The sequence below is a fragment of the Sinocyclocheilus anshuiensis genome, unplaced genomic scaffold, assembly GCF_001515605.1.
Source record: "Sinocyclocheilus anshuiensis isolate Anshui unplaced genomic scaffold, SAMN03320099.WGS_v1.1 scaffold1163, whole genome shotgun sequence".
NCBI classification, from domain to species: domain Eukaryota; kingdom Metazoa; phylum Chordata; class Actinopteri; order Cypriniformes; family Cyprinidae; genus Sinocyclocheilus; species Sinocyclocheilus anshuiensis.
Window position 1 is genome coordinate 903,153 of NW_015544295.1, and position 13,918 is coordinate 917,070.

The 13,918-nt window shown below is 35.8% G+C and overlaps 1 protein-coding gene across 1 annotated transcript in view; it reads left to right on the forward strand.

Annotated features, from left to right (window-relative positions):
- LOC107698076 (calcineurin-binding protein cabin-1-like) overlaps window positions 1-13,918 on the forward strand; it is a 117,105-nt gene that overhangs the window by 87,414 nt on the left and 15,773 nt on the right. The window contains exons 34-35 of the mRNA XM_016498989.1: window positions 670-1,404; window positions 12,231-12,305. Of these exons, the coding sequence (XP_016354475.1) occupies window positions 670-1,404; window positions 12,231-12,305 (810 nt within the window). The remainder of the gene's footprint in view (window positions 1-669; window positions 1,405-12,230; window positions 12,306-13,918) is intronic.

Below are 13,918 nucleotides of genomic sequence, written 5' to 3' on the forward strand. Positions count from 1 at the left end.
TCTTTTGTTTTGGTGTTTTTTTTTTTAAGTTTTTGTGTGTGTCTGCTACTTTTTTCATTTTAACTTTTTGTGTTTTGCTTTGTTTTGGTTTTAGAAGGTTTTATTTTTGTTTTCCGTTTTTGTTTTTTTTTGTGTGTTCTTTTTCTTGTTTGTTTTTAGAGAATTTTATTTTTTATTTTGTATGTGTGGTTTTTGTTTTGTTTTGTTTGTTTTATTTTTTTGTTTTAGAAATAGAAGCTGAACAGTGGCCTTGCTAGCATGTGTTTCCTATGGAGACTCTGCCATGTTTGGGAACTGAGACTTAAGCCAGATCTGACAGCCAAGGATACGCTTATGTTTGTGCTAACACATTAGTTAATGCCATCCCGACTGCTCAAAGAACAGAGTGAGAGCTTCCCTCAACTTAAAGCCTGTGCTTCTTTCTTTAGACGTTTTACATTGAGTTAAACCAGATCCAGTAGTGCAAAAATGTTCCTTCCTCACTCCTAGTGTCACAGCCTTTTTAAAGTTTGCACTAATCATAATATATTAGCATACGTCTTGCTTTCTGTCAGCAGAATCATCCTTACTTACATGCGTTACTTTATATTCTCCACTTTAAATGTGGTTTCTTTGTCACATTTGTTGTGTGAAGATGTCTTATCATATCTGTATCATTCTCTTTCTCAGGTAAGTGATCCCCCTAAACCGTCTACCACCTCTATGGGTGAAATGACCACTGCAGATGTGTCCAATCAGCCCCCTGCTGTGGAGGACCCCAAATGCTCCCACGCCACCCAGCCTAAAGCAGGACTCCCCGACACCCCTAAGGCCACAGGAAGTGAGACCGGACCTCCTGGCATACCTCAGCAATGTTCAGCCACTCTTCAGCTCTCCCTGGAGCCTTTAATTCAGGCGGCAGAGGCCGCCGTTCACCCCAGAGAAGGTACTTCAGCACTTGCAGAGCCTATGGAGCTTGGCCCTGGATCATGGCCGGGTGCCTCAAAATTCAGAGACCCTCAAACGCCTGCTGAAACCAGACCACAGGAGCAGGGGGTGGATAAATCGGCAACAGAGGAGGCCGATAAGGTCCCAGAGAGCAGTCGGGTATCTGAGCTATCGCTGGAGGAGTTGAGCATTAGCTCAAAACAGCAGCAGCTACAGAATCAGGTGAACGCAGCTAAAGGAGCACTTACTATGGTCACAACACCAACAGCCAGCAACCCCACACCTCTACCCAGCACCCCTGAGGTGGGACCACAGCAGAGACCCAACAGGAAGAGGAAGCTGCTGGATGACGTGGAGTCGGGCAAGACGCTGCTTTTGGATGCGTACAGGGTGTGGCAGCAAGGTCAGAAGGGCATGACCTACGACCTGCGGCGCATCGAGAAGATCATGTCCGAGACCTACATGCTGATTAAACAGGTAAGAAAAGATGCAAGCAGGGCTTGGGGGTGTGCGATATTGACCAAATTAAATCTCAGTTTTTCCTGGAATTTTGTTTAGACAAATAATTAGACAAAATCTATAGACATTAACTTTCATTAAGGGGTGACATTTGCCACCTTAAATTGATTTCCTTTTTTTTTTTTTACTTTATGAGGACAATTTTTCTAGCCTTGTTAGATGTATGCATAATCAAATTCTTACATTTAATCAATAACTTGAGTTTGAATAATAAGACGCTGTAGGCTGTTACCAATAAAATTAAATCATTATCAGCAAATAAAGCAATAAGCCCCAAGAAGCCATGGTTTACAGTGAATTTATAACGGCTAAGGAGTCATGCCTAAAACCCCCTTAGCTGTTATAAATTCACTGTAAACCACAGCTTCACGGGGCTTATTGCTTTTATAAAACGGTTATTCCATATACGTAGCAAGGTTTCACAGAATAAAACAAAGCAAATCAAATGTAATGATTTTAATAAAAGTAGTCTTCCACCAAACAATGCAGTTCCTCAAAAACGGTTGTGGTTACTTGCAACAAAGTGGTTGCCGAGCAATACACAGAAACAAAGAGATGTATGTTTGTAGAGTAATTTACAACAGCTTCGAACGCAGCTCAACCAATCAGGATCAAGGACCGGAACTATCCGTTTATAGCACATCACATCGCACATCGCAGTTCCCTTTTAGGACTGATTGCTGCATTGTCAGTTCTCATTCAAACATGACGTGGCATGACAGTCGTGACAGAAGGTAAATGTACAATCACTGTGACAGGGAAATCCCACAACTTTTGTTGAACAAAACAGAGATAAAACACTGAGAAGATTTATGAGGGAAAGTCCGAAAAATCTGATACGGCATAGGACAAAACTTGTTGGCTTTGTTGCTGTCAGTGAAACATCTCGGGCAATATTTACTTGGTGTCAGACTCAAGGAAGATAACCTAGAAAATAAAACTTAAGTGGTGTTTGTACGTGTGAAACGTGCCACTGCAATGCTAGGGTATCGCTAGTGATTTTCCAATCTGCGGTTACTAAAGTGTTCTGGGTAATTTGTGTGTGTGTGTGTGTGTGTGTGTAGCCCACGTTCGAGTCTATGATATTCTGGTCTCTAGATATGACTCAAGTCCTCCTTTAGTGTAAATCTTCAGTAGCATAAATGGTGCGGGATGAATTACCTGCCGTTTATTACAAGGATCTGAACAAAACTCCCTAACCCTAAATGTGAGCAATATTAATATTAATGCTTGCCTTAGCATAAACAGCTAGTAAAAGTAATTATTTTAGTCACGAAGCAGGCTGTAAAGTGGGATTCGTATTGCGAGTGTGATAGAGCTATACTATGTTATATTATACAGACATTAAGGCATCCCTGGGGAAAGCAAGCGAGAGCCAATTGAATACAAATGGAACTGTGGATAATTACTGGTGTAGCTAATGATAGTGTAGCACACGAGCTCCATAACATTTGTCATCGTAGTGCTGAGTCAAGTACGCTATTGTATAAGAATTCACCAAGAATCAGTGAGTTCTAAAAGGACTGGTTTCTGGCTTTTTATTACACACTGAACCTCAAATGCCCTTGAATACATGGTGAATATATTAGCATATTGTACACAGTGCTGGGTAGTAACTGATTACATGTAATCTGGATTACGTAAAAGCAAGTACTTGTAATTAGATTGTTGCATTTCAAAATACTCGTAATCAGGCTAAAGTTACTTTTTATTGATTGCATTATTATGTATTATTTGCACAATAGCAATAAATAATTTTGAATTTATAGATTCTCCCTCATTCTTATTTTTCATCGTTTAAATGTTCCTTTCTAAAATAAAATACCACTTAGTTACATTTCAGAAAGTCTTTCAGTTTTGTGGACATTCACACAAAGACCGGTTACTAGTCAAGTACTACTACTACTACTAATAATAATAATAAATAAATAGTTATCACAACATTTGACCACTGGATTTACAAAAATCATCATTTTGTTTTCAATTTCAAGTGCTTTCTCTGCATTTCAACATTGCATCAACTACTGAACTCATTAATTTCATTTGAATTATCGCTCAGTTGGTTAACCAAAATATGACTTATTTTAAAATGATTTATTTTAATTTTATATTTTTATGATTTCAATTATCAGTTATCTTTTCATTAAACCCACAAACCTGCTGCAGTTTCTTAATGAACCCCAGTTTGGGAAACCTTGATGTAAATGACAAATATAAGTGGGCGAATAATTATGTTTGTGTGTGTGTGTGTGTGTGTGTGTGTGTGTGTGAGAGAGAGAGAGAGAGAGAGAGCGTACGATTTGTACAGTAAGAAATTAATACTTCATGGATTAATTTGATCAAAAGTGACAGTAAAAACTATTTTTTTTATTTTTAGATACGTCAAGAATCAGATACTTTAGTGTGACAGGTTTTTTTTGTAACATTGTAAATGGTTTTGTCGCATGAAAGTAGCTAGCTATTCATTTAATTTAACCTTTAAAATAAATATTTTATGTAAATAATATTTTAAATGTAAACATATTTTATATTACATTATATATTTTAAATTATGTATAACACGGCAATATACTAAATTTTTCATTGTTACAAAAATTCTGTTTAAAGTGTAAAAGTTTTTACTGTTTAATAACTTAATAACCATGAATATTTAAATTAAATTATTCAATTCAATTCAGTCAACATGGACTCTTTTGATATGGGCCAGTAAGTAACTAACTAGTACCCATCGAGAAGACCCTGTGAACCACCTACCAGCGCGCTGAAAAATCTTCTGTGCCACCTTGTTAAGTTCATAGTGTTTTTAAGCAGAGGACGCCCGACAGGTTACTGTAGAAATGTGTCTTTGTTTTGAATAACAAAAACCAAGTTATTATGTCTCATTATGCCTTTTCCCCCAATGCCATCATCAAGTGTTGAACTCTGTATTTAATTGTCAAGGTAAAAAACAAACTAGCAAAGTTACCATTAAAGTATCTTATTAGGATAGGAGGTTAATGGCTCTAAATGGCAGTACACACACACACACACACTCCCTCTCTCTCTCTCACACACACACACACACACACACACACTCTCTCTCTCTCTCTCTCTCTCTCTCTCTCTCTCTCTCTCTCTCTCTCTCTCTCTCTCTCTCTCTCTCTCTCTCTCTCTCTCTCTCTCTCTCTCTCTCTCTCTCTCTCTCTCTCTCTCTCTCTCTCTCTCTCTCTCTCTCTCTCTCTCTCTCTCTCTCTCTCTCTCTCTCTCTCTCTCTCTCTCTCTCTCTCTCTCTCTCTCTCTCTCTCTCTCTCTCTCTCTCTCTCTCTCTCTCTCTCTCTCTCTCTCTCTCTCTCTCTCTCTCTCTCTCTCTCTCTCTCACACACACACACACACATCTCATCTAGTCCATTATCAGTCTCTACCTCTCTAACGGTGTATCACCTCTCATTTCCCCTGCCTGTGTAGTTGCATCTGCTCTGTGAGTGTGTGTGTTTGTCTAATTGTAGTGCTTGTCTCTGCGTGTGTTTATGCATGTTTTTGTGTGTGTTTGTTTCCTGCGGTTGTTTGTTATGAAGCACTGTCTAATTCACCTGGTGAAGAACAGATCTCTGATTGAGATGACAGTGGAAAGGAGAGAGATTTTAATGTGACCCCTGGACACTGACTCACTGGTCAAATTGGCCCATCTTTACCTCGCTGATTGAGGAAAGATTGTACGTGAAGAATTTAACAGTCCACTTTATTTGTATATAAATAATGGTAACCACAGTTATAAACACACAGGAAATACAAACATTGAACTCTGTTCAACTTGGCAGTAATTAAAAAAGAAATGACATTCTCACACTTTATTCATGCAATCATGTGGACAGATGTTTTTATCACTGGCCTTCAATGGTCATTAGCATTTATGATTGGTGTTGCGCTCATTAGTGATATTTCACTTATATAGCTTCAGTGATGATTCAGTTCTACCACACAAAAACTGCAAATGACTTTACTTTTGGTAAACATTCCATCTTGATTTAATTTATGCATAAAAATGGCACAATTACATAGTACATACGATTAGAATAAACTATTTTTTTTTCTCCAGATTTCTTCGTTTATTCAAAAAGAGATTTTTAATTTCACATACCAGTGAAATACTGCATACATACTGCATTTCACATACCAGTGAATTGACCTCTCCTTTGATGAATATGTTTTGAATTGATGAATATGGTGTGCTTATGAATTAAAAATGTAACTGTCCTGGTATCATAGTGGAGAAAAAAACCTCTTGACCCTTTTTTACAGACTGTGATGATGCGTTTCCACAGTTATTAACATTGTGAATCTAGCAAAGTTTTTTTTTTTATATTTTCTTTTTAATGAAAATAAAATTTTATTACATATTTTCTAATTTTATTACAGCAACACAACAAATGATGTGATAGGCTGCTATTCACAGCACACAGGCAAAAATATGTTGCATGCAAATTTTTATTTCATTTATGTAAATTTGTTGACAGTGGCAATCTCAGCAAAAATATGACCCGCAAACTAATATTTTGGGTCACAAATGCGTCCATTTTAGGAACATTTTACAAACCAACAGAACAGGGACTTGCCAATGGCCAGTGGTTAAATATTGAGTCTTTATGACATATTATAATGTGTTACAGTGCATTATACTATTTACTAAGTTAAGTGTTACCAAAAATGAGTTTGTGGAAAATTAATGTTGCAAACAGTACTAAATTACTTAATTAGACATCAAAGCCATCAGAATGCACTGCATGAGTCTGTGTGCTGTAAACCTACAGCGGCAGGAACTTATAACAGAAACCCTTTTAGTTCATTTGTCCCATTGAAAGCATATCTGGACTTTGGAGGTCAATTCATGTCATGTGATCATGAGCCTTAAAGGTTTTCCCATACTAAATCCACATCACAAACATCCATTTAAGCTCCAGGAAGTCCTGGATTAAGCAGCTACAGACCCTGAGATTAACCATCATGAAACATCTCTCCCACTCTGCCACTGCTTTCTCTGGTAATGTCGGCTGCAGAGATGCAATCATCATAAAGCTTATTCTGTGCTGATCATATAGAAAGAGCATGGCCGCATCCTGAGCTGCATGCTCTGTACTGTGTAGTATGCAATCACCATGCATAAGTGTATCGACACACCATGTCCAACAGAATCTAAAGAAATATGCGTCCGTTTATGCTTTTGGACTAATTTTTCCCATGAACCCTTGTGGTGAAGAAGAGGAAGGGTGTGTGATTGTTCTCTTTTGGTCTATTTGGTTGTAGAAAGCTTGTAAATGAATGAATATAGCTAAATGCTAATGCTTGTAAGAAAACAGACAGGAAGTCTAGGTGCGGTCACATTAGCGAAAATTCGCTCACGAACATTTTCCAGACAGTGGTAAATGTGACCATACCTTAAGAGGTCTGTGGTATTAACCCTCTGGTGTTCTGCCATTTTCTGTTTGTTTGTTTTTTTGTAATGTTTTAATTCATCGGAATGGTATGAAAAAATACATTAAAAATAAATAAAAATCATGACCATAATTCAAAAAGGTTAAATAGTTCTGAAAAAATAGTCCGACTTGTACTCCTTGCGGTGGCAATGGAATAGAATGAGAATCAAATTTCAGCTAGTGGAAAAATTTGGTACTGCACCCAAACAAATCTTATTGAAAGCTAATTTTTTGCGATATGAACCTCAAATTTCCAACACAACTTGTTTAGATTTTTGTAAAACATGTTTTGGCAAATATATATTTCATACAAAGTTTTATAATAGTATTTTTGTGCATTTTTCATAATAATAAACATAAACTTCCATAACTTTTTTTTTTTTTTTTTAAAGTTTCACTTTTTAAACATTTTTCACTTCAGCAATAATCTGCCAAGGGTCTTCTTTAAAAAGAGACCACTTAACTTAAGTCTGTGCTCCAAACCATTGAAGGTTTACAAGTTTAAATTTCATTTTCAGGTCAGTTCTCAAAAAGCAGTCAGCCACCTTTGCCTTAATTTATTTAACGCTTTATAGAATACTGATTGTGTCAAAGCAGCTTTAAATAGTTTTGGAAAAAAGTTTGTCATTAATGCAAGAGGACAAAAGGCTAGAATCAGTTCACACACTTCACTAAATTCATGTTTCATGAACTTAAAAATCTTTGAAATTGAAATTGTGCTTACATATGATTTATCAGTATTTTTATTTATTTTAAAACGTATAAATAATGAAGAATGAGTATGTGTCCGGTCCTTTGATTGGTAATGTTGTTTATACAGTTACACTGACGCGTGTCAGGCTGGTTGTTGTTTTTAACCGCTCAAACTGTGAGATCTGTATGTCGTGTGTGTGCTGAGTGTTGCCTTGTGCATCTGAGTGGTGTGCGGTGTCGAGGTTGTTGTGCAGTGTTTTGACTCATACGTCTGAAATCTCACACCACACCAACCGGAGGAACAAGTCCTAACAGTTAACTCACACACACATGCACACCAGCAAAAAAAAAAAACTGCGCCTATGAACTCTACACACTGCTAGATTAAGTTTAGGACAACTTAAGGTGGATCAGCATTAGCAAGTATGCTAAATGCATCCACGGTATGGCTTTAGTATAGTTTCCTGATACTTTATTTAAAGGAATTTGGTTGTTTTCAGTCTTGAAAATTAGATTATGTATTAGTGAAGACGTTGTCGACTTTCTCTCTCCCAAACGCTATTAAAAAAGAGAGCACCATACTCTAACTATCTGACATAAAACAGACACCAGGGATGCCCGATTTCAGCCGGCTCCTCCGGTTGCCATGACCACAAGCACAACAGCAGAAGTCTATTTAGGTCATTTTGTTCTATAGCCCGTCTGCCTCTGTGTGTCAAATTTGGGAGGATCTAAAAAAATCAATAAGAGCTTCAGAACTTGTCTAATCAGCCATATTTTAAAGGGCTAGTTCACCTGAAAATGAAACACTTGTCATCATTTACTCTGTCATGTTCTGAACTTGTATGACTTGTATGAAAATAAGAAATTCTGAAAAAAAAATTCTGTGAGAATGACTAGGTCTGGGTCCAGAATGGTGAAAAAAAAAAAAACTGCTAAAAGTAGTACATATGACTTCTGAAGCAATCTGATGGTTGGTTTTGTTTATACCGCTTTAAACTAGCATATTTTATTTGTTTAAGTTTTGTACAGACAGAACTTTGTTTGGCTTGTTCATTTTCAGGACTCCATAACTCCATCTGTCCATTTTGGCATATCATAGCACTGGTAGCGATTCTTTGTTCCTACTGCATCCTCTCGGGACCTGTGTATGTGTGTGCATGCTGCTTTTTATTCCATATTTGTAGATGATCTGATTATGGTCCTTCATTAGCGTGGGTCTCTTCTTCCAGAAATCATCATCAACTGATTTCTGAGAGCTTTTTTAGCTGCTCACTTGGCTTTCACACAGGCACTGGCTAATGAGTGATAGGACTGTTTCTGGGGGTTGTTTTCTGGAGTGGACTTTCGATGTTTGCCTTCAAAATTCAGTCAGATGTTCATTAACACCCTTTGTAAAGTCAAGCTCATTTTTAGTGCTTTAGGTACCAAGTATTAGTATTAGATAGTTTTAACAGGATAAAAGAACAGTTAAGTGGTTGTTCACCTAAAAACGGGAGTTATGCAGTTTAGTCATCGTCATGTCGTTCCAAACATGTATAATTTTTTTCTTCTGTGAAACACAAAAGATTGTTCTTTTCCAAGCTAACTAAAGCTTTCAAGCAATTGATAGGGCCCTGTGATTTCCATGATGCAGAAAACACGGAATCCAGTCATAAAAATGGAATTTATTGTATTATGTGGAATGTCACGGAATTTGCCAAATTTTTGGATGAATAAATACAAAATCAGTATGCTTAAATCAAAATGCGTTACGGACTAGTGTCTGTGAATATAATGCTGCAAAAATATTATTTAAATATGAATCCTGCATGTTCTGCATCTCTTTGTGACTGAATGATGGTGCAGACGCGCAGTTTCAGCCTGTGCCGCCTAAATATATGAGGATATGAACATAATCTGTAGAACTCCTGAGAGAGTCACTTTATTAGCATTTTACCTTTTCTTTTGAGTAAAACTATCATCATATCATATACATACAGAAATTTAAAGGTCTTCACAGCAACCTGTCAAAATAAAAGTTGCCAAAGTTAACTTGAAGAAACTGTGACCGAAATACTTAAATATAATGATAGTACTACTACTAATAAAAGTATTATTAAAGCCTTATTTTTAAGGAATATTTACCAGAAAAATTTGTTTACTAGAATTTGTTTACCAGAAAAATTTAAGTACATAACACAGTATTTCTGAAAAATGAAATAAATATATTTTTAAATAATGTCAATTAATTAAAGATGTTTTTTATTATTAAAATTTAACGAAACCATTAAAATGGAATTCAGAAAATTAATGGAAAACACAGAATTCGATAAAAATAAAACTGATTTTGAAAAAAATTCAGTGAATTTCTTTTTTTGCATTAATATTTTCTAATTTAACCATTAAAACAGAATTTTTCTGGAATCCAGAAAAATGAAATAAATAAATAAATAATAATAAATTAAAACTGAAATGGGGAATAAATCAAAAGGATTTATAGATTATATAATATATTTGATATAATAGATTTGTGTAACAAATAGACGGAAACTTAAAAGTTAGTCCAAAAATGTGAATTCTGTCATAATTTACTCATTTTTATGTTTTTCTAAACCCATCATTGAAACGCACCAAGTATGGTAAAAGGAAGCTCAAAAGTGCTTGCTTGACATTTGAGAACCATTATTATTTATTTATTTATTTATTTATTGCCAAACACCCTAGTTGTTTGGAATTTTGCTTGGTGAGCTCATCAACAATAATAACAAACATTAAAATACATACAATATATAAATACATACACATACACAACTATCTATGTCCTATCAGTTATAAGGAGTGAAATACAGATGCATAGACACCAGAGGAATTAAGAGCACGAACAATCCTACAATAAGTGCTGTTCAAAAAACGTGTAGACTTAGTTTTAATTGCTCTAAGGCGTCTGCCTGAAGGAAGAGGCGTAAAGAGGTGTCTGGCTGGATGTAAGGGATCTTTCAGGATTGTTAAACCTTTTTTCTGCAAAAGTGAAACATAGATCTCATCAATAGTGGGAAGATCACAACCAATAATTTTCGAAGCAACCCGAGTTATGTTACCAATCTGACTTCTCTGCTGAACTGTGGAGCTGCCAAACCACACTATAAGTGAGAAAGTCAGCACGCTTTCAATGACAGCTCTATAAAAATTTAACATACCAACTTTAGATACGCCAAACTTTTTAAGCTGTCTTAAGAAAAAAAAGCTTTTGATGAGATTTTTTAATAATGCCTCTTAGGTTGTCGTCCCACTTTAACGTTGCAGAGATAATAGTCCCGAGAAACTTAAAACATTGAACATTTTCAATGTCCTGACTATTAATAGTCAATGGCAAAACAGCATTTGTCTTCCGTCTGAAATCAAACACCATTTCCTTTGTTTTTAGGACATTCACCTTCAAATTATGAGTACAACTCCATTCAAACAGTGTAGAAACCTCCCTTCTATAGTCCGATTCGTTATTATTTGTTATTAAACCAATGTAGTATCATCTGCAAACTTAAAAAATTTGCACTGATTTACAATGTGAAACACAATCATTAGTGTATACAGAGTACAATAATGGTGACAGTACACATCCTTGTGGGGCCCCCACACTAATTGTTTTGAGACTTGAAAGTATATAATCAAAACATGACTCTTTAAAAACAGACCAATCGGTAGCCTCTAAACAGTCCATTAGCATGTCTCTTTCCTCCACAGACCATTCCTTGACCACTCTCTTAATTGGTATAATACGTTTAGTACCAATGAGGTTTGTTCTCTTCAAATACAGTTGAGTAACACTGCTCTTTTGAACTTTCTATTCATCAAAGAATCCTGAAAAATAACTGTCTCTTTTTGACGACTTCTAATTTAATGTTACTTGCACTAAATTGGTGGTAATTTAGTTGTATGTGAACCTGACCTTTTCTATGTCAATGACCTCGCTGAATGATTCACTGACCTCAGCGTCTCTGTCATATTACTGAATGGACGTTTATATATAAACATGGGCAGTCACGTGTTAAAGTGCTTATGTGTCTAGGTTTGCGATTGTGGACGAGTATGTCTACATCAAGCTCTTTTATTTGTATTTTCGCTCTAAAATTCTGGATTTTTTTTTCTTATCTTGGTCATTTTGTGTTTGAATTACCATAATTGACAAGATGATTCTGCTCTGAACTACATCATCAGACACAGAAATTATTTATTCCTATGCCAAGGCTTATAATGCTAAAAAAATTGATCCATGTGCACTTTTGGTGTTTATATGACAGTAGACTATTTAATCGGTGCATTAATTCACTAATTTATCCTTTTGCAACAAGTTAACAACACTGACTACAATCAAATGACAGAAATTGACTGCTTTGAACTGTTGAGGCTGCTTTGACATAACATAGCAACAGTCAAGTAGGAGACATCAGGCCTTTTATATGAGTTTCTGAATTATTGTGTGAATGGTTTTTCTGGTTATAAACTCTAAATTATTGTAAACATGACATGAGACCGCATTAAAATGCCTAATATGTGAAAAAAGCAAGTCAATTCTAGTGGCTGTTTTTGTGTTGCTGTGTCTGATGATTATGATAAATAACTCCACTAATGTTATTTCTCATACTTTCTGTCTCTCTGTAGGTGGATGAGGATGTAGCATTGGATCAAGCTGTTAAGTTCTGCCAGATTCAGATGGCGACGTCGGCACAAAGACAGGTAGGACGCACAGACTCTCTCTGTCTCACAGCAGGAAATAACTTCCCTCTGGAATGCAAATCCAATATTCTCTCCTCTGCTCACTCCATTGGAAACACAGCAGACTCTCTGGATGTTTTCACATTTGGCTGTGGTGCTGCCCCTTTCTCTCTCTTTTAGGTTTCTCTCTCCCATCCCTCCCACACACACACACACACTCTTTTCTGAGCCATTTATGAAATGCATTCATTATGCACCTTTTGCTAGTATTCCTCACTGTTCAAATTATAAAAACTTCTGTTGAGCAGCACAAAGAGAGAAACAGAGGTTGTATTTGGTAAGGAATAGTTACTGCATACTCACTAAATACCAAATACTAACTACTATTTTTTTAAAAATGGCTTACACAACTGTATGCAGTATGCAAATTAAACATTCAAATATTTAAATACATGGTTTGTTGTGATGAATAGAAATGGAAATTCTTGGCACTGAACTGTTAATTATGGATACATGACAAAAAAATTATATTAGTCTTTGTTTGTATTTATATAATACTAATATGTTAATATTATATGAATATTCAGTTTCTGGTGGTATTTTGTATTATTTTAATATATTAGCATATTTGTATAATTTGAAAATGTTTGGATCTTATCATTTAGGGCGTATTAAACTTATCAAAAGTCACAGTAAATACATTTATAATGTTACAAAAGATTTCTTTTTAAAAAATTATGCTGTTGTGTTTTTTGTTTTACTTTCGATTCATCAAAGAATCCTGAAATAATGTAACTGTTTTTGCCATTTTTTGATAATACTAATTGTTTCTTGAGTAGAAAACCAGCTTATTAGAATGAATTCTGAAGAATCATGTGATACTGAAGACTGGAGTCATGATGCTGAAAATTCAGCTTTGTATCAAATGAATAAATTACATTTTACAACATATTCAAATAGAAACCAGTTATTTTAAATTGTAATAATATTTCACAATAATGCAGTTTTAACATTTATTTTTGATCAAATAGATGCATCCTTGGTGAGCATAAGGGACTTTAAAAAACACAAACTTTTGTTTGTCAAATTACTTTTGTCAAAAAACTTTTGTATGCACAGTTCGACTGTGGTAACAGTAGTTGTAACTGTAGTATTTCTGAGGCTATCAGGTTTACATTATCATACATGTATGGCATTCCAAACATCTCCAGAGTGTGTGACAGGATTGATGTTGACTGGGTTTTCTTCTTAGAGAGACACTCATACGGATCTGCCTGATGTTCAGCTCTCATTCGCTCCTGTATGAGAGCGTTCTCTCTTTTCATTAGCCATTCATTAGTGTGCTATAACTAGCCTGGGCAAAACATATAAGAGGCCCTGCTGTGTCTCATCTCTCTCTTTTACTCTCTGCATCTCTCACCCACTCAACCAGCCCCCCCTCAACCTCTTCCCCCGATTCAATCACTTTCATTTCACATCTCTGTCACTCATGCTATCTGTTCATCTCCTCTGCTGCTTACTTTGCTCTAATGCGCCATTACTACAATGTTTTCTGTCTGATAACCAACAGGTCGACCATGTTGGTCCACCATTAGTGTGTAAAACACCACTGCAGCTGGGGATGCGCTGTATAA